Genomic DNA, 22,930 nt, shown 5'->3' with positions numbered 1-22,930 from the left:
GTATGAACGTCGTAACGTGAGGTTAAATAAGCGTCACGCCCCGTTGTCTTCTGTTGTGCCGTGTTCCTGCCCCGGAACATGACCTAAATAAGCACTCAGACAATGGGCCAGTGTGTGACACACGATTGACTGTTGGGGTGTGTATCATGTACACAGCACACAGCACACCGCAGGCCAAACCATTCCCGGAAAGTCATAGCCAGGACTGACTGCAAAGCGACCACACCTAGGCTCAAAACCCAAACCCAGACACGCACATAGCGTACGTGGACTAGGACAAATTCAGACATTTGCACCCCGTCGACATGACTCGAAAAATAAAAAATATTCTAAAAAGTAATTGTTATTAGTAATTATTTTGTTTTTGAGTGATAGAAAATGCAGTAAACCGCTGTCACAATGATCTTTCAGTGCATCATTCATCTTCTGCCCCTTTTCAAGATCATCTATGTGGATGATTCAACCCGCATAATAAGCACCAGATGTTTGAGGCGTTGGTGTTAAAGTCACGCAGGGTCTAAGCCTATAATTAGACTTTAAAAATCCACAAAATATCAATCAACTCACTGTTGCATTTGCCACCCCATATATAGTATACAATGCAGGCAAGCATGACTGTACTCAAACTCGCACTCGCACTCGCACATTCATACGGTGCGCCCCCCTTACAAGGGGTGTTTCTTTTGCCAACCGTCATGATAGATATTTGACAGACGCCAGGGTCGCGTGGCATTATATACATATAGAACCATATGCATCCAGCAACCCTCTGGCACAGTTTCAAGTCCCGAGTCCGACACTCTTCACATGCTCATATTTCATTTGTTGTTGATTCTATTTCATTCGCCACAGGGCATAAGGTCCCACTTCCAGTAGAAATACTTACTGCAAATACAGAAAGATCTCTCACACTGTTTGCCATGCTGTTTACAGCTCAACCTAATGGAAATTTTATAATAATTGCCAAAGAAACTTTTAGATGTTTTTATTAAATTCGATAGGCTATTAAAAGGTCCATGGATAGGGAGTAATAATAGAAAAAAGCAATGCCAGTAAAAATTTTAAAATGTAGTAGATGTAGAAGTAGTAGAGATTGAAGTGGCAGTAGTAGAACTTATACTATTAAAGAAGTAGTACTGTAGTAGTGCACACTTCATTATAACCTTCAAACTCTCATAACTTTGCCAAAACTAACCCGATTTTAATGCGGAATATCACTTTGATCATTATTTGGCTTCTACATTGAATCTGCATTAAAATTTTAATTATTTAGAAAATTCAATTTTTTGGTCATCACTGTCATATTTTTCCATACCTACCCCTTAAGACTTTATCAATATCTTCAAACTCTCGTAACTTTGCCAAAACTAACCCGATTTTAATGCGGAATATCACTTTGATCATTATTTGGCTTCTTCATTGAATCTGCATCAAAATTTTAATTATTTAGAAAATTCAATTTTTTGGTCATCAATGTCATATTTTTCCATACCCACCCCTTAACACTAAATCAATAACTTCGAAGTCTCATAACTTTCCCAAAACTGAACCGATTTTCATGCGGAATACCATTTTGATCATTATTTGGTCTCTATATTGATTCTGCATCAAAATCTTAATTCTTTAGAAAATACAATTTTTTGGTCATCACTGTCATATTTTTCCATACCTACCCCTTGACATTTTATCAATAACTTCGAATTCTCATAACTTTGCCAAAACTTAACCGATTTTCATGCGGAATATCACTTTGATCATTATTTGGCCTCTATTTTGATTCTGCATCAAATTCTTAATTACTTAAAAAATTCGATATTTTTGTCATCACTGTCATATTTTTCCATACCTACCCCTTGACATTTTATCAATAACTTCAAAGTCTCATAACTTTGCCAAAACTTAACCGATTTTCATGCGGAATATCATTTTGATCATTATTTGGCCTCTATTTTGATTCTGCATCAAAATCTTAATTACTTAGAAAATTCAATTTTTCGGTCATCACTGTCATATTTTTCCATACCTTACCCTTAAGACTTTATCAATAACTTCGAACTCTCATAACTTTGCCAAAACTTAACCGATTTTCATGCGGAATATCATTTTGATCATTATTTGGCCTCTATTTTGATTCTGTATCAAAATCTTAGTTACATAAAAAATTAAATTTTTAGGTCATCACTGTCATATTATTCCATACATACCCCTTTACATTTTGTCAATAACTGCGAAATATCATAACTTTGCCAAAACCCAACCGATTTTCATGCGGAATATCATTTTAAGCATTATTTGGCCTCATAATTGATTCTGCATCAAAATTTTAATTATTTAGAAAATTCAATTTTTTTGTCATCACTGTCATATTTTTCATAACACACATAACTTTGCCAAAAGTTAACCGTTTCCTTATAAACACCCTTTTTTTTTAGGTATTTCTCCCAATTTGAAGAAATATTTGATAGCTTTGGACATAAAATAGATATAGAATAGATTTCTAAATTCGGATTGTATGCATATGGAGCAGACGATCAGAAGATCATTCGCAGTCAAGGAGCCTATGAATGACAGCTTGTAAGTAGATCAGGCACAAAAACCACTTGAAACGCCTTGAAAATAAATAAAATTGCAATTTTTCTAGAAAAATGCGATTTACATCTGCTATATATCACAGTCAAAGATAGAGACAGAGACAAAGAATGTGTGTCTGAGAGAGAGAGAGAGAGAGAGAGAGCGAGGGGAATTCTATTGAAAATGGAATACAATAATTTTCATTGTTTGGCTAATTGGCTTTAGATCTCGCGTTGGAATCTTATGGCTCACTTAGGCCAAATCTGGAATATTTGCCTAATTAATTAATGTCTGCTATAAGAAGGGGCGTGGCATGGCGCCAACAGACTGAGAGGGGCAGGGGGGATTGGGCAACAGACAGTTGGCCATCTTCATTGAAAGAAACTTTCGATGTTAATCGATGTGGTTCTGTTGTGATTACAAAAGTCCCAAAGTACGTGTATTGTGGTGTTTATAGAGCTGCCAGCTGACAGGCATTTGCGAGGGGTGCTCGAGGGGTTCCAACGTCCGAGGTCAGCTGTCAATTAATTGTGGACTTGTCACGAACAATAACAAAGCTCTTTTTAATTGAAAGTGCCAGCTCCGTTGGAATAGCATTAAATTATATTCTTATGTATAAATAGTCGCCCATTTGTGGGATCTCGTCGGGCACACATGTCTTATAGGATCGTATCTTTTGGGGCTTATTTTTAGCAACCCCAACCAACAATTTGGAGTTTCTTTTGCGAGTTTTGCGTGGAACATTAAATGGTTCCTTCCATAAGCAGTGACAAATGTGAAGAACCCCCCAATGAAGCGACAAGGCGTTATTTGGGGTAAGTACAAAGACGTACATAAAATAAGAACTGCTTTCCGTTACCTCCACCTACTCTCCGTTTTCCCCCCCTCGTGCTGCACTTGTGCACAGCAGGAATTTCATGCCTTATAAAAGATGGTCTCCCCCATTTCACAGTTCCCAGTCCAATGTATTTTTAGGCCCGCAAAGTCCCCAATCTAAACGTTGGGGCTTACAGATATGCTTCTGAATTGAACTTATTATCAAGAGGGGACGACACTTTGCCTGAATTTTCTTTGTTCTCTTTTATTTTGTGGAACTTCTTTGTGCTCCACTTTAAATGCTGAAAATATGTTTATGGAATTTCTGGCGCTGCGATTTATGCTTCTTCTTATACAGAGACAGTAAACATTCCCCAAGCATGTATTTCACACATTTTGCCAGGTATTTATATCAAAACACTTTACGAAATCATCATCATCAGCACACTAGGGAGCGTCCTAAGGCCCCACACACTCACAAACATAAAGAAACTTTGGATGTGCCATGTTATTGAAGCAATATTTTTAAATAGCTGGGGAATTAATCGTTCTTATGGCCACTCAATGAACTAGTTTTACACTTTCCTCCCCATAGCTCTAATGGAATTGTAGCATACCTGCTGGCAGGCCTTGCGAAATTCTGGAATTCCCAACTTTAAAAGCGTATGTAACTAAATTAAAACAAAGAATTTTTTTTAGGAAACTTTGTGAATGGTTGTCTTGTGAATAAAACTGTAGCTATACCAAGTTTCAGCTTTATATATTGTTTGACAACTTAGAAAACACTTTAAATAGTATTATACTATGCTCACAAAATATATAAAATCAGTAGATCTTACTGAAATTTTATATAGCTATTCTTTTTATACAATTTTCTTAATACTGCTTTGCTGTCTAGTCAAGTTTTCATTTGCTTTACTATTTTAATGGCCATTTAATCTATCTAAGTAATTATTCCATTTAATGTTGCTAATTTTCTGGAATTCGCTGTAAAAGTAAAAGTATTACAACAATCCCAAGTATTTACTGGAATCAATCTTAATTACTTCAATAAATTTTTTCTGTTTCGGGTCTGCATTGTTTGTTTTTTTTATCTATATCCACTAATTAGACAGTAAATTGAATTAACTGTCATACATATACATAGTTTCTTTTTCCCTTCGACTTTGAATAGTTTTCTTTTTTTTCTTTTTGGGTATCATCCCTACTTTCTGGCCCGCAGGCCCGAATTGAAAGCTATAAAAAATACAATAAAAAATTAATTTCCTTTTGTGTGCTGTCATTTTTTTTTTTTTTTTTTTTGGAGCTGCAGTCAAACACTAGACCCAATTCCTGCCCCTGCCTCGGGGTACTTCAGCTTCAATCGCTTTATTTTTCCCAGCAATCATTCAATGTGTATGTGTTGTTTGTGTGATAATTCTTCTGTAGGCATTTCATAATTGATTTGATTAAATTTCGTTTTTTGGACTGTCCAAAAATACAATTTCTGGCTGAGATTTTTGGAATGCGGGCAAAGAGCAAATTGTTGTATGAAATTGCAAATTTAATGAACTCGTTGTGAATTCAATTGTAGCACAATTTCGACTCTACTTATGAGCTCCAACTCCTTAAATGGTATCCCAGTTCAGCTTCAGCTGCAGCTGCGCCATTTTTCATGCTTCTCTCGGCACAGATCGATATGGTAAATGTTTCAACAGGCAAACTGTGGCGAATATTATTCTAAAATCCATAAGGAAAACTCCACCATTTCCATAATTTTTCTCTTTCTGCCTCTCTCCCTTTCTGTTTTCTTTTCAACTTGCTGTGGGCAAATAATTTTTGCATTCGGTTTTGGTTTTGGGGACTTGAGTTCCTCCCCCGAGTGCGTGCCAAATTTAATATACGACAAATGTTATGTTAGCACAGAGGTTGGGAAAAGACCGAAACGATGTTGACGCCAACGCAGCTTATTGTACCCATTACTCCTAGCGCAAGGGTATATTGTTTTTATTTTAGAATGTTGAATTTTGGCTCACTTGATAAGAGTCTAAATACCTAATATACTGGACCAGGGTATCTTGTAGTCGAGTACTCTCGACTAAAGCATACTTACTTGAATTTTTTGCTTAAATTAGGCTACAACAACGACTTAAACTAGTTGAAGAATGTCTCACAATATCCAGGCAACGGATGCACATCTTTTTCTCCCTATTTACAGATTGTTGAACTGTCGCAATGGAAACTCATAGACAGCTGTACCACTTGACGGCTCTCTAATCTTCGCCACAAGATCTTATCTCATATGTGTGTGTGTGTGTGTATCAGTGAAAATATGTGTAATGCTTCCGAAACACTTGGAGTTGATGTCTAATTTGTAGAGGCTCAGCTCGAAGTCCGTCTGTCTGTCCGTCTGTCTGTCCGTCTGTCTGTCCCTCAATCCCGCATGGTTGACGGGCACTTTAACAATTGCACAATTTACTGAAGAATGCGTCTAAGCGTCACTTAAAAACGCATTATTCAATTTATGGCATGTTGTTGAGATGCAAACTCTAAGAAAAGATAAATCGAGTGCATCGTCTCGAAAATATGAAAAATATTTAACTGGAAATAGCTCATAAAAGTGAAACTAGCATGCGAAATACTCATAAAATGGCACAACTTTATTTTTTTGTCATTTTACAACATCCGGCGTCACAGTGATAAACAAAAGGTCGTCCTGCCAATAGAGCAGACAATCAATCAGACAATCAGCTGAATAAGACTGGAAAAGTTCCTTGGTTCGTTTGTTATGCTGTGTTGACATTCGATGAGTCATTCAAACATATTTGGGGGTACATACAGTAAGGGAAATAAGTTTTTGACTAAGAAAATATTACATATGCTTTATTTCTATTTCCTTTCCGGATTTTATTTATTTTATTTTATTTAATAACGTTTCGTATGGTACTTAGAATAACTTAAAAACAGATAATAATGATTTCACTTGGAATTAACTTTTATTTTAAAAATAAAACAACCATGCAGTTTTGTATTTTGTCAAAACAATTACTTAACTTACTGTATGTAAGTACCGGCTGTTAGTTGCATGTTATTTTTATCAATGAAATGGCATGCGAAAAGAAATGTGCCGCAAATCTGTTTCACAATAAGCATAGTCAGCCCCTTTTTCACCCGTCGTAGGGGGTGTTGTCTTTCTGTACATCGTCTTAGTCACTGTTCAGCACGTGCATATTCAGGGGTTGATTGCACCCTAACAGTTTGCACACTACTATTCTGAGGAAGCGTTTAGAATTGATGACCACAATGTTTATCCAAGGATTCAATCACTTTCGGTATCCTTGTCGCACTTAACGAGGCCCGTTCCCATTAAAAAGAAATTTGATATTTACGTACCGGCAGTTGTTTAAACTTTCTATTGCTCACAGTATATAAGCATCATTTCCTTTCTTAATTATGCAAAACTATAATTAAAACGAAATTCATTTGCCATACATTTACATTTATAAGCTAATAAGCAAACACAATTTTAATCAATAAATTTTTATTTTTAAAAACCCTATCGGAAGAATATAGCTTTATTGTCAAATTTTGAAGCTAAAATTTTAAATGAATGGTGACGAAGTGATCAACTTTATTTTAGGTAATTATTAATTAAAAAAGTTACTTATATTACTAAATGATCAATTGTTTCAAAAATAAATTTGTGATTTAAATTGCGCGACCGGCCGTTAAGCGACAGATTGTGGCGGTCGGGCGATACGCCTTCATCGTGTATTGATCGATAGCAGGCACGAAAGGGCCGCAGCTCAAGCTGATAATATTGTGCAGGCCAGCGATAGTGCCACCCCTATTATTCAGTAGCAAGAAAATAATTGAACGAGTCGGACGTGCGCGTCGGGTAGTTCGTTGTTTCACATAATTTGTTCGTAGTGTGTTTGGAAAAACAAAGCAACAGAAAATACAAGTTTTTAAATCGCGCAAACAATAATATACGCAATGATAAATATAGCATATTCTTAATGTACGCAATATTAGTTAAATTTATGCTAAAATCGTTTGTGCGCGTCGTCGTCTCCTTTTGATTTGTTACGAGTATGTATGTGTATACATAAATACATATGTATTTAGGTGTGCCGTCTGCATGGAATAGCAAAATAAAATAAAAGTGCGCGCGACCACTTTAAACAAATATGTTAAAGCATTGATTAATAAATAAGCAAGATATTTCAAATATTGAATCAAGTGTTTTGTCTGCTGTCGTCAAATTGACATTTTTTTTTTGCAAGAAACAGGCATACACACACACACACAAATGCCAAAGTACACATGCACACGAATGCTCACAAGCACATATAAATGCTTTTAGCGCGCTGCCTACACACATACTCACACACACAACTATAGCCGTAACGAGATTTTTTTTTTGTTTTTGCAAAGCCGCAATTCGTGTCTTTGTGTGCGTTGCATGTTGTGGTTGTTGTTTGTACTTGTTGTGCAACAACAAAAGCAGCAACAATAACAACAACAACATGTAAGCAATATTATATTGCACTACGCATTTGGTACTTTTAATAAACACAAAAATGTTGTATGACCGCATAATTTTCACCTGCAGTTTTGTTTTCATTTCATTTTCGCATGTGTGTATTTGTGTGGGTGAGCATGCGTGTGTATGTGTGTAGGAGAGCGAAACATAATAATTGAAATATTTTCGCCTCGTTTGTGATTTCTAATAGCAAATATCCAGCAGCAACAACAACAACAAGTGAAAGTGTAAAAGTAACAACATAAATAGTTGTATTAATAACAACAGCAACAACAACTACAACTGAGCACATTGCACAAACTGTGGATTACGCCGCAAAAGCAGGAATTAATACTCGTTATCGTTACTCTTGCAACTGTTGCAAATAAAAAGGTAAACACATCAACACACACACATGCATATTTAGATTCTTCTTCTTACACCTGCCATACTTTTTGCCTGCCTGCTGAGCCTACCAGTGTTGCCAACTCTTCCAGTAGCTAAAAAAGCTATCCAATAAATTTAACATAGCTGGAAAAATGTAGGAAATCTGCAAAAAATCTAACAGATATTTTGGGTTGATTGTGGTATTAAAAATACAAACTAATCTAGTTATTACAGTTTGCAATACTTTCAGTAGTTTTTTTTTAACTCTAAAAATAGTTAAAACTCCTGCATTCGAAAATCTTCTGATCTGGCGGAAAAATAGCTGAGTTAGCAACACTGCTGCCTACTTAAATTTCGCCTGAAAAGGGCAACGTAAGAAAAAAGAAGTAAAGAGGAAGAGGGCGCGTTTTATGCTGCCCTTTTTTTTATGTGTTTTGCTTTTGATGTTCGTTCTTGTTGATCGCGCTGTCTGCACGTTTACACGTTTATTCTTCTGTGTGCGTGGCTGTACGTTGTCCTTGTTTTTGTTTATTGTGAACTGGTCACCTTAATTTTGGATACCTGATAACTGTTTTAAAGGTATAAAAAGATCAAATTAAACTCGAATATCTTTCATTATTTGTATTGTGTTTAGATTTCGATAAGATATGCGTTGCATGCCACACAAATAAATAAACAAAATAAATATGTAGCGCATTTGTTGACAGCATAGTCGCACCTTTAATTGACTCGCTCTCCTCCTTCCTTATGTCACTCCCTCCTTCTCTAACACAATGCGAGTCCATTGACTTAGGCCCTGAAAACGCTTTAGCTTTGGCCAGAGAATTTAATTAGCATTCCAAATTGACACCTTGACTGCGACTTCGACTACAGAATTTAATGCGTCCCACGCGAAGCGGAAATTTCAGTTCACTTTAGCACTTTGCATTTACTTACTTATTTATTGCCCTTTTCGTAGCTTTTGCTTTGCGCTTCACTTCCCACTTCCCATTGGGAATAGAGAAAAGGGCAATTATTTGCTCTTGATTGGCCGCCAGCTAAACGAAAGCTGCCAATTTGCTTTCTTGTTGATTGCAATGAAATACAAGAGGAAAAAGGATGGTCTTTGTCATGCTAAACATTCCAATACCCTGTATATTTTAAAATATAAATATTTTTAAAAATCTTGGACTCTGAATGATTTAAATAATTTAAAAAATTTTAATTAAAAAAAGAATATTTATTTTTATTAAAAAACTACAAATATTCCTTTTTATTCAAAAAAATTTAAAAAAATCTACTTAAATTTCCATAAAAACCAAAAAGAATTTCATACAAAAATTAAATTTATGTCCAATTAATATTTAATACAGTGATTCTATATTTAATAAATTTCAGGATAGTAACAAACACAACACTTTTGAGATACTTTTCGAACTATATTGACGTTCAGTTACAATCAAGAATGTACAGTTAATCAATTGATTGTTTTTATTGCAAAAATACCCATTTCTACTTATATTTTCTATTATTATATTATTGCTTATTGTTCTAAGAACAAGTAAAATGAAATGAATAATAAGTTTAATTGGGTTTACTTATTTTTTATTTAATTATATACATATATACTTTTTGCTTTTTGATTGTTCAATGTGTTACATATTTGTGTAACAATCTCAAATACCCTGTCCGCAAGGGAATTATCAACGACAGAGTCGCAACGATGCACAAATCGAAGAGAGGCACAACAGAAACACGCATACATTTGTATTGTACATATTTGTACCTATGGTGAGGCACGTGCCACAAGCACAGGCAATGTGACATTTAATTGGAGTGTGTTGTTTTTGTCGGGGAATGCGTGAACGAGTTGCACGTTTCCTGGTTTAATTGCTGGCCATTGGCCGCTTATCGATGTGCCGCCTGTCGCCTTGTTGCATGTTACTTTTGCCCCAGTGGCAGCTGTAATTTCTCCCTCTCCCGCTCTTCCTTGTGCGCGATAAGCGTGCATTGACTTGCAATTGCATTCGAATCTAATGGAAGCTCAACTCTCCCTCTTTTATACTCTTTTTTTATGTCTCTTTCTCTTTTCCCTTTCTTGACTGCACTTTGCTAAAGTGAATCTTTGTTTTATTGTTGTCTTTGGTGCAAAGTCCGTTGACTGGTAAAAAAAAAAAATAAACGCTTTGGCAAGTGCAAAATGTAATGCAAAATTTTGCTGTGTCAAGTCAACAGCAAAAATAACAAAAACAACAACAACAGCGACAAATACTTAGCCTTAAAGCAGCCAAAAAGAGAGCGAAGATGTCGTTGAACTTTTTCAAGCACAACAATAACAGTAACAATAATAACAACAACAGCAACAACAATAACAACAACATTAACCATAACAAAGTGCGAGTACGAATAAACTAACAAGGTGCAAACGAAAATGAAGAAGAAAAAACAACATAAACCACATAAACACACACACACACACACATACACACAAACACAAAATCGTGTTACCGTTGTCTCTGCTGAGCTTCGTTTTAAAAGCTGACTGCGCTGCTGCTGCGCCATTAAACAAAGCTCGACTTCAACACTTTGTTATTGTTGTTGTTGCTGTTGTTATTGCAAAAGTTCCGCTTCTTTGGGCTTTGCGTTCTGTTTCTGCTGTCGACTTTTGTTGTTATTATTGTTATTGTTGTTGTTATTTCAGTTGCGGTTGCTCTTTGAACGCGTAATTTCGTTTTCATTTCGATTCGGCTTTATTCGCTTGCTGTCTCTTTTTTTCTCGAAAACTTTGCTTCATAAGTGTTGCCCAAAATTCAAGTGCTAAAACAGCCAAGTTGGTCCAAAAAAGTTATTAAAATAGTTAATAAAGTTGGTAAAATAGTTAATAAATGATCAATATTGAGAATATATCAAGTATTTTGAGCGTATTGAAGGTATCTGTCAATCTGGAAAAGAAGTCAAGTATATTTAAAAAATACCCTGATTTATAAGTAGGTAATAGCAATCTAGAGTTTGCAACTCAAAGTTGCCAAGTCTAGCCACTTAATAGCTAAATTAGCAACACTGTGCCTAATGATGTTATTTAGGAATTTTGCCACTTTGTATTCATGCTCTTCCTCTTTTCCTTCTTCTTCCTCTGCTTCTGCTTCTTTATCTTCTCCCCTTGCTCTTTCTTAAGCTATTCTTTATTTTGTTTGCACTACAATTCTCAGGTATTTGTTATGTTTTTCCATTGTATTAAAGTTGGCAAAACATTAGCGGGAAATCAAGCATACAGTGCACGTTCAATATGGTGAATGATTGAATATTGTGCATGTGACATAAGTTGAAAACTGTAGCGTAAAATAAAATTGTGCTACGCTTGCAAAACTTTTCAACAAATTGTTGTTCAACTGGTGCGACGCATCCAAAGCAGGAAAATTTCGCTTGTTGGCCAAAACGCACAAGTCTAAAAGTAGCCACAAAAGCGAACCAGTTTGGAATTTCAACTAATCATTTCCGACATTAGAGAGACGGTTGAATTGAGTTGAGTTGAGTTGAATTGAATTGAGTGTTTGTAACCTGTCGCTCTCCTCTCGGAATTCACCCGGTTTTGTCCATTGGCCACTTGTTTTTTTTACTGGCTCCATTTCAAAAGATGAAAAAAAAATGGAGATACGTTAACTGCCAGCCAATTTTGGCATTCACTTTAGTTATTGTTTCTTTAGTGTAGCGGAAATTAAGATTGATAAATAATTTATTGACAAACTGTGCAGAGAGAAAAAATAACGTCTTAACAAGTTGTTGCAGATAAAAGATACCGCTTGTCTGTCCCCCCTTTCCCCTTTCATGATGCTGCAATAAAGCAGTAAAAAGTAGTATTAAAAAAAAACTAACGAAAACAAGTTGCGATCTTTTAATAGCGTTGCCAATTAGCAAGCTTAACAGCTGCTGAATATGGTCACTCTAAATGTTAACATGTATATATGTATTTTTTAGTGCTACTTTACCTATTCTAATGACGCGCACTGTGTGACCTACTGGGACGCTTCATTTACACTTCAGCTGTAACGCAACAAATCTCATTCCCGCATTCTTGTTTGACTACGCATCCGCTGCATGCATATTATTATTACTAGTGTTGTTGTTGTTGTTGTTTTTATTGTGCTCAAAAACAGTCGATGAGGCAGAGAAAAAGATTGTTTATGAGGCGATAAAAATGCGCAGAGAGTGTAAAAGGTTGGGGGGGTTCAAATTCCAATGTAAAGAACTTCTATGGCACACATGTGCTGCCCGCAGCCACAAAACAACAAGCGATAGCCATTGTCTTGTCCAAAAAAGAAAAGAATCCCTCACAAATCAATGTACAGATACATATATTTAAATATAGGCGTGATCCACAAATCTTTAAAAACCTAAAAGCAACGTAAAAGCAATTTTCGGAGTTCCGAAAACATCCTTTCAATTGTCAAAATATTTGCTAAAATTAAACCACTAATAAATAAATTCTATTAAAATTAAAAATAGAACTTTTAACATTTCCTTTTAGTTTTTTTTTTCAAAATTAACTCTCATTTAAATTTCTAGAGATTTGTGGAACACACCTGATGCAAAGTGTAAGGGAATCTGTAAGCTCAGTTAAAAACAAATGAGTTTTGGCGTCGTAAATTTTCTGTTGAGTTGACAACCCAACCCAGTTGACATCCGACAAAACGGAAGTACTTTTTCTTTCTCTCTTCCTCTCACACTCTCTTTGTGTTCGCTGCTTCCTTCGCTTTATTGCAAATGGTCCACAAGTCCACGCATAAAGCGTGCAAAAGTGAAAGTCTTCGCAAGGTGTTTGCATATCAACTTTTGGCCATATATACATATAAATATGTATTATATGTATCTGCTCCGTCTTCTGTTCCGCTTACGCAGTTGTCAGTCAGGTGGAACCAATACTCTGCTGCTCTTCTCCCGGCAAGACTCCAGTCAGCATATCTTATATAACAAACTGATCAGAACTAAAGAGAGTAAGAAGGAGAGAGGGAGAATGTTGTGTCGTTGCTTGGCCTCAGTCACACATTACATGCTATTATACCATGCTAATTACTTTTAATGCCTTTTTACTGGGTCATTTCAACTAACGGACTCACAACTTGAATATGAATAAACAACTGCAAAACAACAACAAAAAATACTTGAAATGTCGTAAGGCTTCTTTCAACTATCTTCTTTCAGTGTTGACAACAGAGTTCTATTTAGTGTTATCAAGTTTTGAGAAGCAAAAATTCTCATTGTTTAGTTTTTTTTTCCAGCTGTTTAAAATAGCAGTTTGCAATTTTAAAATCAATTTTAATACACAGATTTAATTTAAAATTGATGTAAATTAAAATTAAGAAATGTATCCAAAACTTATGCCTTTTGTTTTCGTTTTTTTCTACGCGTTTGCCGTCTCGTTGGATATCCTCTGGTATAAATGGTTCTTCGAACTGGATAGCAACGTTTAGGGTCTCTAATATTCTTGATCTTGAGCAACATGCGACGTCGAGCACTTGAAGTTCTTGCAGTTCTTGCTAAGATGCGCTAACAAAAAATCCCTAGTAAATAACAGGTCAACTTTTATTTAGTTTATAGACTTACTTGTTTCTGGAAGAGCTTTTTTTGACCGCTGGTCAGGGAATCCCAATAGGGAAGGGCTTCCTGCATCACGCGACGAGCTCCGTAACGCGGATGTTTTCGCTTGAAGTAGCGCAGAAAATTCAGATAGGGTAGAGGTGCCACCAAATGTGGAAAGTCTATAATTTCAGCGGCACATAGAGAAGACATGCTTACAAATACCAAGAGATATGAACCAAATGTAGCAGCCACTGAAAAAGTCGACCCTTAAAACGATTACAAAATATTAAAAAAACAATTTTCGTTAGTTGAATTTTCATGACTCAACAGCAGGGTTAAATATAATAATGTTTGAGGCTTGCTGAGAAAATATTCAGTTGGAATTTGAATACTAGAGTAAACTATACTAGATGAAAGCGTCGTCGTCGACGGCAACCCAAATACACGAGGTTGAAAATATTTATGTAAATAGAAGCAGCGTCGCACAAAACTATCTACATATTTCTTGACTCTGTCATCAAAATTCCTTTTCGTATCAACGCTAAATTCTTTTGCATACTCAATAACAAAGGCAGTAGACAGAGGAAGAGACGGAGGCAGCATCATCATTATTTTTTCAAGCTTTGCTTTTCATATACGTATTTGCATATATATTTTTTTAAATAGTATACAACGCCTACAAATTGATACGCCACATCTTGACTTATTTATAAATAACAAAATACCCGAGTCAAGCGATTACTTATGCATTTTTTTGTATTTGTTGTATTTATTTTGCTATTCTGAGTCTGAGCTGTCTCTGAGCTACTGATAAGGCAGCTTCATTCCATTCCATTTCATTCAATTCCATTTCAAGACGCCACAACATTCTCAATTGTCGTGCCCAAGTGGCGACTCAACAAATATCTCTCTTACTGTCTGACTGTCTGTCTGTTTGTCGTTTTATTCATAATAATACAAGTTTATCGTGTGCATCCTCCGGCTGATATTTAATAAACAGTTAGTCAAGTAATTGTTTTGACAAAAATAATAATCTAAAAAATAGTCAAATCATTTTTTTTGTTTTTTACTTTACCTATTTCTAAAAATAAAATTTAAATATTGTCAAATAAAATATCAAAAATATCATTAAACAGAAAAGTATATTTTTCTTTGCACTAATAAATTAATTTTTTTTCTTTGTAAAAACATTTACTGTACTAACTGTATATAGTGGAAGAGCAGTTGATAAATTCTCTCAAGTTTTGTTGTTTGATGTGCCCCTCTTCCGCATTGCATGTGGCAGCATCAGCAGCTGCCACATTATGGCGACAGCTCCATGAAACTGCAATTTCCGTCCGGCTTACAAAATACACATACAAATACACATGCATTTCGGTCTGGGGCGTACATTAATTCTCTTCTTTATATACATATATTTATGGACATTATTTCATTATTATTATTACAATTCTTATTCTTGTTGTTTTTGTGGATGTGACGCCATCGTGTTCACTCATCGTATATATTTTAATATACACACATATATTTATGTGTTTGGTCGCTCTACTTGTAGTAGCATTTTCATTTTTTAACTGACGTAAATCGTTAGTTTCTTTCATTGAATTAAAATGCCATTAATAACGCATAAATAGATCATATTCGCTGACTATAGACTTTGACCCGAACTTAGCTAGGAGTATTAAGTTTAGTTTAGGCAATGGGTACAGAGATTGACAAGCAGTCAATGAAAATTAATGATTAATTTATGTTAAAATAGAAGAGAAGAAATGTTAGTAACAGCAGTAGCATTTATACATTTAACATAAGCTTTCAGTTACATTAAATTTCTAAATAAACATTTAAGTTTAATTATAATTTTAAATTGAATTTTTTTAAATCCAAAAATGTCTTGAATTTTCTTTTTATACAGATAATATTTTTCGACTTTGATTTTTTAAGCTCATATATTTTTCAACTTTACAGTTTCCCATCTAACTTCTACGATAAATTATGAAATATGAGTGGAAATTTAAAGCTGAAAAAATCATTGATTACAGTCGGTAGTTACGCATGAGCATTTATGTTTATACGCCTAATAAAACTTGAAAATGTTTATTATTGCGTAGTCACGCTTTTCCCACAATCAGTTTTACATGAGCATTTCATTAACCTCTCTGACGCTTTTCTTTCTTTCAACTTGAGGCTTTTTTCTGCGCCAATACTCACAACTTTGTTTTGGTGAACTATACGAGAAATAAAGTCCAACTTTCGTTTAGTAAATAAGTTTTTCTTTTTTTTTTTTTGTTACTTTTTGGACGATGAAAGGCAAGCTCAGAGTTCTGTGTTTACCTTGGAAATTCAACTCGTATTCGTACAATGAATGCATTTGAAATTAAAATTACGTGAAGCACAAAATACAAAATGTGCGCAATTAAAATAAATATTTGTGCAAGAGATTGAAATTGTGTTCCCTCCTAAAATCACAAAGTTGTATAACTATACTTAACTTTCGCTCGAAGCTTGGTGAGGAAAAACCAACAAAAACTGAAGAAAAAAAATGAAATGAAAGAAGTCAGTGAAAAGAGCTTATGTACTAAGTATCTGGTATCTGTATCTGTATCTATAACTGAGTGTATCTGTATCTGGCATGGTGTTTGGCAGTCATCTGTCACTAATTGAGGGTTTCACAATTTATGTTATTGTTTGTCAACAGTTGCACTTTGTTATAATGGATTTTGGGCTTTGTATCTGCACTTTGAAGAAGAAGGCGTGGGAAAACGTTAATAGAGTTGCTTATGTCAGTCATTACTTTGAGTTAAGGGTCCCCTATTTTTGTTTTTTGGCCAGAAATCGTATTAATTCAGTTACAACACACCCACAAAACAAAGCCATTGACCTTTTAGTTTCCCCTCTCTGTTTGTTGTTCGCAGTTCGTTTAAATTTTTAAATTGTTTCATTTGTCCTCGCTTTGTGCACCATTGCATATGTATCTACAGTGGCATCCTCGCCCACAGATACATTTGCAGTCACATGTGGCAACCAACAATTGTCTGCCCCGCAGCCAACCGACAACTGACAACTATCATTGCAACAGAAGGGAAAGGAAACAGTGGGGAGTGCGTGTACAATACAATCAGCAAAGCCAAGCCCAAAGTGCAAGTCGGATACAAGTATCTGAGTATCTGAAGTAGCTGGCATTCATCCAGCATACTAAAGGAAGCCGTCTGAGGCTCTACTTAAACTTAAAGTATCAAGTCCAACTGAAGTGAACTGTATAATTGAATGCCGACAGTCGTAACATGTATCTTTTTATGGAAATATGCTTCAAAACAATTATTTGCTATCGCTACTATCTATCAGAACTGTTTAAAGTGCAATCTATTCGTATCTATATCAAGTTTCTGCAGCATAAATAGCCTCAAAACCAATAAATTTATAATAAGATACTTTATATTAACTCAAGCGTATCTTAAACTAAGATTAAGTGATTTAAGTACTTAATCAGATGTATATGTAGACCTTTTATGACTTCGACTGCATCATAAGATGTATCTTTTACTATAAATATGATTGAAAACTAATTTTACTATCGATATTATCATTGAGATCTGCTTGTTTTACGACCCAGATGTATCTATACCAAGTTTCTGCAGTATAAATAGCCTCAAGAGCGAGAGAAACACTTTATAAATATCAAGACATGAATGGAAAAATACTTAATGTTCGTTTTGGCAATGTATCTTGAGCTTAGATGGAGTGTGTGATTTAATTACTCAGATATAGAGTGGTATCGAGTCTTTTAAGACTTTGAGTGTAAATCTTGATCTATGAGCCGGCCAAAAGTGATCCCATTTCGGCTGAAGTAATTGTAGCTCACCTTGCAGCAAAATTGGAACTGTGAACTGGTCAGATTCGAAGCTGTATTGCATGCTTATGCACTTGCAGCTGTATCTGCGATTGTTGAAAGTATCTGTTGCTGAAAATGCAAAATAGTTGACCGTAATCTTAGTTAATATATAAATCGAATAAACTCTAGTATAACGATAAGATTGCCAGGTGCATCCATCATTGGCTAATTCAAACATGACTCGCCACTTGTCGTAATTGCGATATCAGTTATCTGCTAAGCACCGTTTAGATACGCAAGAGAGTAGCTGCAACAATCTAAACACTTTAGTACAATTATTCTAGAAGATACTTAGCAAAAACACACAGTCTGATAACGGTAATGGTAATGAAGAGATTAATTTCAAGCATGACAATTAGCACACAATGCAATACGAATTCCCAAGTGCTTCCTCCAAACACTTGGCTTCCCATACTCCCAATCGTTGAAGCGAAAAAAGCCCTTGTTCATGTTTTGCTATTGAAAAGTTATTCAACTTGATTTTTTTTTTCTACTCAAGTACCAGTTCTCCAATTCCTCTCCGTCTCCGTCTTGTTCTCCGCCTTTGTCCCCATCTCGTTTCTCTAGTTGACCTTCATATTATACAACGAGACTACGTGTTACGTAGAATTTCGCATCGCACCGAGTCTATCTTTGAGTTTCGCAAATGTATCTCTAACTGCGTATCTTATGTATCTTTAGCGACCGATATCTTTTTTTTTTTCTGTATTTTAGTTTGTTTTTGCGGTCGTCTATCAACCGCAAACGTAAAAAGATACAAAAGTTACGACAAAATTAGCTTTAGCTCTTTGCGAATTAATCAAATGTGTCTTTTGAGATAGTCTTTATATGGTAATCAGATATATGGATTGACTCGCAGATACAGCTGCAGTTACAGTTAAGGCTACAGATATGCATTGACTAACAGTTCTAAAAAAAAAACAAAACTTTAAGATACAAACTGCGCAGTCTAAAGTTTTTTTTGCTTGCAAATTTGCTGGCAATTTTCACCTGCTTTTTTTTCTTCTTTTTGTCTTGCAGGTGATAAAAGTTTCAAATTGCAATCGTATGTCGAAACCAGATTTGTTTGTTGTTGCCACTTGCAAGTTGCAACCTGCCGTCTTGCCACGAGTTAAATGTATTCGCATAGTTTTCCATTTTCGTCGTTTTCGTCGCTGGCGAAAGCCAATTGAAAGAGAATTGCGGATGCTGCCTGCGGTCTCTCTCTCTCTCTCTCTCTCTTTCGCTCTTTCTATCTCTGCAACTGCTTGGAGCTTGACTTGTAACTCGGAGAGACTAAAGCTGGTTGCAAGTTGCAACTTTGGTGACTTCATATCTGCTGCTCAGTGAATGCGATGCCATTTTGCGCTTGAAATTATTGTGTAAATTTTGCTGCTTTGGCATTCATTCGCTCATTTATTTATTCACTCACACACACATTCATTCATTCGTTCACTCACTAAATTTGCATATTCGAAACTGTATCAGCTTTGTTTTTTTTATATTTATTTTGTGACCTAACACACGGCGTGAAAGTGTTGAAAATATTTGTGCCGCTGGGTCGAATATTTTGCATTGTTGTGCCTGTTGTGTGTGTATGAGTGTGTTATACAGTTGTTCAATTTTAAACACAAATCGGCTGTTGTTTTTGGTCATAAAATAAATGCAGATAGATGCTAATTAGCCCCATTACCAACTTGGCTCACAACCCAAAACAAAAAGCATCAACTTTTAATCCCCATGGTTCCTTAAGCTCTGTACAGTAAAAGCCAGCTATGAGGGACAGAGAGAGAGAGAGAGAATGAGAAGAGAAGAATGTTTGCCATGCTTTTGTCTTTTTTGCATTTTATGGCACACTTTATATATCAACTTTACACTCCCCATTTATTTAAGCTGCTTTCCAGAATTGTTTCACATTTTCTGCCATTTATATTTGTCTGTTTCTCGGTTTGTGATTGTGTGTGCGTGTGTGTGTGTGTCGACCACGCCCAGCTCAGCGCGCACTGTGCAAAATGGGGCGCTGCGCATCGAATCCTCCAACATCATCTGGTCTGGCCAGATACGCCTTTTAACGAATGCGAATTTATTAATTTAGATGAAGTTTATTTGCGTATGCCTCCCTTTTCACTCTATCTACATACAGATACATATGTATCTGTATCTGTATCTGTATCTGCAACTGTATCTGCGGTACGAACGTGTGGCTGCGTGTTGCTTTCAATTATTTAAATTAATCGCATGCATATGACGTTTTTGTTTGCTCCGGGTTTTTGCAATTGTTTTGTTTTTTGTTATTTTCTTTTTATGGTATGTGGCAATATTTGTAGTCTGTCCCTGTGTCCGTCTGCCTAGACCATCACTCTGCTTGACTGACAGTTTTAAAATTGTAAAACATTTATATGGTTTGTATACAGACGCAAATTAAATATTTAGTACCAAGCTTTCAGTTGTCAGAATTTTATCAAGTCTCAAAGAGACCGTTAAGCACTGTTAACAGCGCTATGTAAATGTCACTTTAACATATTTGCATATTTAATGTGCTAATATCTATTATACTAATTTAAAATTATGGGATTATGATCGATTTGAGGTGATAGCATGCGAAAAAGTGAAAAAGTATTACATTTGCTTATAAAAACGGAGTCGACTGTTAACGGTACTATGTTAACAGCAAGAAGTATTATGAAATACTGTTATCAAATACATGTTAACGTCACATTCACATTACTTGTTAAGTGAACTGTAATCTCGATTATTAATATAAAATTATCACAAGAATAGTTAATTTTAACTCTCAGCAAATAAATAATTCAAGAAGTATTAAATTAAGTTCTTAACAGTGCTATGTTAATGTCACATTAACATGTTTTGGCGGGGAATTAGCGTATATTAACATAAAATGTTAAATTAACTATTTAATAAAAGCTGACAGCTTGTCAAAAAGTTTAAAACAAATAGATAAAACTGTCAATGGTACTGCTAAAATGGCACTAATATATAAAAAAAATTAACAGTGCAATGTTAACGTTACACTAACATGTTTGGCAGTGCAGTCAAGTTGCCCGTTTTCAATTCAAGCCCTGTTTTGTAAACGTTGTTTGCATTGAAAAGGCCAAGCAAACACATTCCATTGGAGGCAGACATTTTTCGTGTTCTCAACTAAAGTATTTAAGAACAATCAAAAGCAATTTAGCATTCAACTGTTGCCTGCCACTTGCGGCCATAAAAGGCCGCAACAGCAGCAGCAACTGATGATGTTGATAATGATGATGACGATAACTATGATGCTGATGATGACGACAAACCAAAAGTGCAACCCACGCTGTGTGGGATTTGAAATGGCAGCAAGAAAAAAAAATACTGTAGTCAGTAAAGTGAATGAATGTGAGTGACCAATTAGAGTCACAAGTCTGAAATGAGTTAAGGTGAGAAGAAGAGAACTAGAGAACTCTATGGCATGTCCCAGTTAATGGCATAAATTTCATAAAGTGGGCGCACTGTGGGGAAATGAAAATGAGAGAAGAGAAATGTGAAACCCTAGAAGAACTTGTGCCAGATAAATATGAGAGCATGCAGATGCATATGCATATGCTGATGATAATGATGATACAAATGTTGATGATGACGATGTCGGAGCAGTAACATATGTATGTGGGATTATGGAACAAGATGCGGGGAGCATTTGTAACTTATTATGAGTGAGTGCATCATCAACGTGGACAGATCCGCGCCAGCTGCCAGCAAAAACCATGAGTCTGTTTTTCAAGTCGAACTTATGTAGAACATGAAATAATCATTTCAACTGCATGTGTGAATTTGTGTGTGTGTGCTTGTGGACTTGCAACAGCGTGGGGCATGTGCAAATGCTGCAGAGCATAAAATTATTGTACTGCCTACTCTAATCATCATCAGTCTCAGCATCATAATTATCATTATTATTATGATGAGTATCATCATCAGCTTTTGCGTCGTCAGCAGGCTCGAAGAATTTTCTAATTTATTGCAGTGTGGAGTTTGTTCTGCAACAACTCTTTTTTTATTGTTGCTGTAGTTGTTGTTGTTGTTGGCATGGCAAAAGAAAATTTCAAAAAATTAGTGCAGCATCTGCAACTCGCGCTGCAATGCTCTGCTTCCCCTTCTCCCCTACATTGCAGCAGTTGCTCTATTTTGAATACCCTATAAATATTTAGTGTCGCAACTTGCACTTTAGTTTATTTTGACTTCAAAAAGTTTGCTTAATTTGAAGGAGAAATCAAAACTGTTATAAGATAAGGCATTACTTGCAAATCTTATATAGCATATAGAATTTTATATTAAAGTGTAAGCTGGGTATTTTCCAGTCCGTCATTATTATTTAAGCAATAAATTGCATGTTTTTTTTTTACTGGGACCACTAGAAGAAATATGCTGAGAATGCGGCCGTTCTGGCCTTGCCCCAATCGTTGACGCGTCTTGTCGGGTATTCGTTTCTCCACAACGGGTACTCGTTGCTCAGTGCTCGGTGCACGGTACTCGGCACTCATAATGCGCTCAGTGATTAGTGATTATGCAGCTGCAGCTGCAATTGAAAATTTTCAGTTCATTAGTTGCATACAAATTAATTTTCGTGCTCCAAGTCGAAGTCGCAGCTCAAGCAAAACTGAGTTTAGTTTTTTTTTTGCTTTTGCTTTTGCGTTTATTTGTTGTCGACGAGTTCGTTGGCACTTGGCATGCCAAAGCAGCTTGTGGGTGCATGCTTTTGTCAGGCACTGTGCCCGTGTTTGCACTGTGCTGATAACATGACCTGCTGCTGTGTTTGCTGATTGCGTAGTTGAGCACTTTTCGGCATGCGAGAACGTTAGGAGGTAGCATTATATACACTGTAAATTGACAAAATGCTAAGAAGGGCATGTCAAGGCTAAGCAAATAAGCAAAAAATAATATAGGAATTACTTAAACTGCATAATAAACTTTCTTTATTAAATTAACGGGTAAATAATACATAAACATACAATTTATTTAATGGAAATTACATTTGTTCATTAGCAGTAAATTAGCAGCAAAACCTAGTATGTTAAGAAAAATGTTAAATAATTAAAATGCACATATAATCATATATATCGCTTATCAATTTTTATTACCTTAAAGTTCAAATCAATACAGAGTATCTACAGATAGTTCAAGTTAGTCCACATTTTTCGGCTATAGAGATTCTGCACAAAGCTTAAGCATGACAAACAGCGCAGATA

The 22,930-nt window shown here is 35.5% G+C and overlaps 2 protein-coding genes across 2 annotated transcripts in view; one reads left to right on the top strand and one right to left on the bottom strand.

Annotated features, from left to right (window-relative positions):
* Nucleotides 1-7,228: 7,228 nt before the first annotated feature.
* Nucleotides 7,229-22,930, top strand: part of LOC117788994 (phosphatidylinositol 4-kinase beta) — a 38,805-nt gene continuing 23,103 nt past the window's right edge. Inside the window, exons 1-2 of the mRNA XM_034627967.1 lie at nucleotides 7,229-7,458; nucleotides 8,103-8,284. The gene's annotated coding sequence lies outside the window, so the exon portion shown is untranslated. The remainder of the gene's footprint in view (nucleotides 7,459-8,102; nucleotides 8,285-22,930) is intronic.
* On the bottom strand, nucleotides 13,594-14,129 carry LOC117788996. The gene is made up of 2 exons (XM_034627969.1): nucleotides 13,859-14,129; nucleotides 13,594-13,801 (listed from the first exon to the last, which is right to left on the bottom strand). Exons 1-2 carry the CDS (start codon nucleotides 14,042-14,044, stop codon nucleotides 13,631-13,633), a joined length of 357 nt encoding a protein of 118 aa, XP_034483860.1. The 5' UTR covers nucleotides 14,045-14,129; the 3' UTR covers nucleotides 13,594-13,630.

The sequence above is a fragment of the Drosophila innubila genome (assembly GCF_004354385.1).
Source record: "Drosophila innubila isolate TH190305 chromosome 3L unlocalized genomic scaffold, UK_Dinn_1.0 0_D_3L, whole genome shotgun sequence".
Taxonomy (NCBI): domain Eukaryota; kingdom Metazoa; phylum Arthropoda; class Insecta; order Diptera; family Drosophilidae; genus Drosophila; species Drosophila innubila.
The sequence above is the reverse complement of the archived record's forward strand: the minus strand, read 5'-3'. Positions and strand labels throughout refer to the sequence as shown.

Excerpts from the sequence above, each read along its gene's own strand:
- LOC117788996 (XM_034627969.1), bottom strand. The coding sequence starts at position 14,044 with ATGTCTTCTCTATGTGCCGCTGAAATTATAGACTTTCCACATTTGGTG. Across the intron at positions 13,802-13,858 it reads AAAAGCTCTTCCAGAAACAA|CGCATCTTAGCAAGAACTGC; the intron begins GTAAGTCTATAA and ends ATTTTTTGTTAG.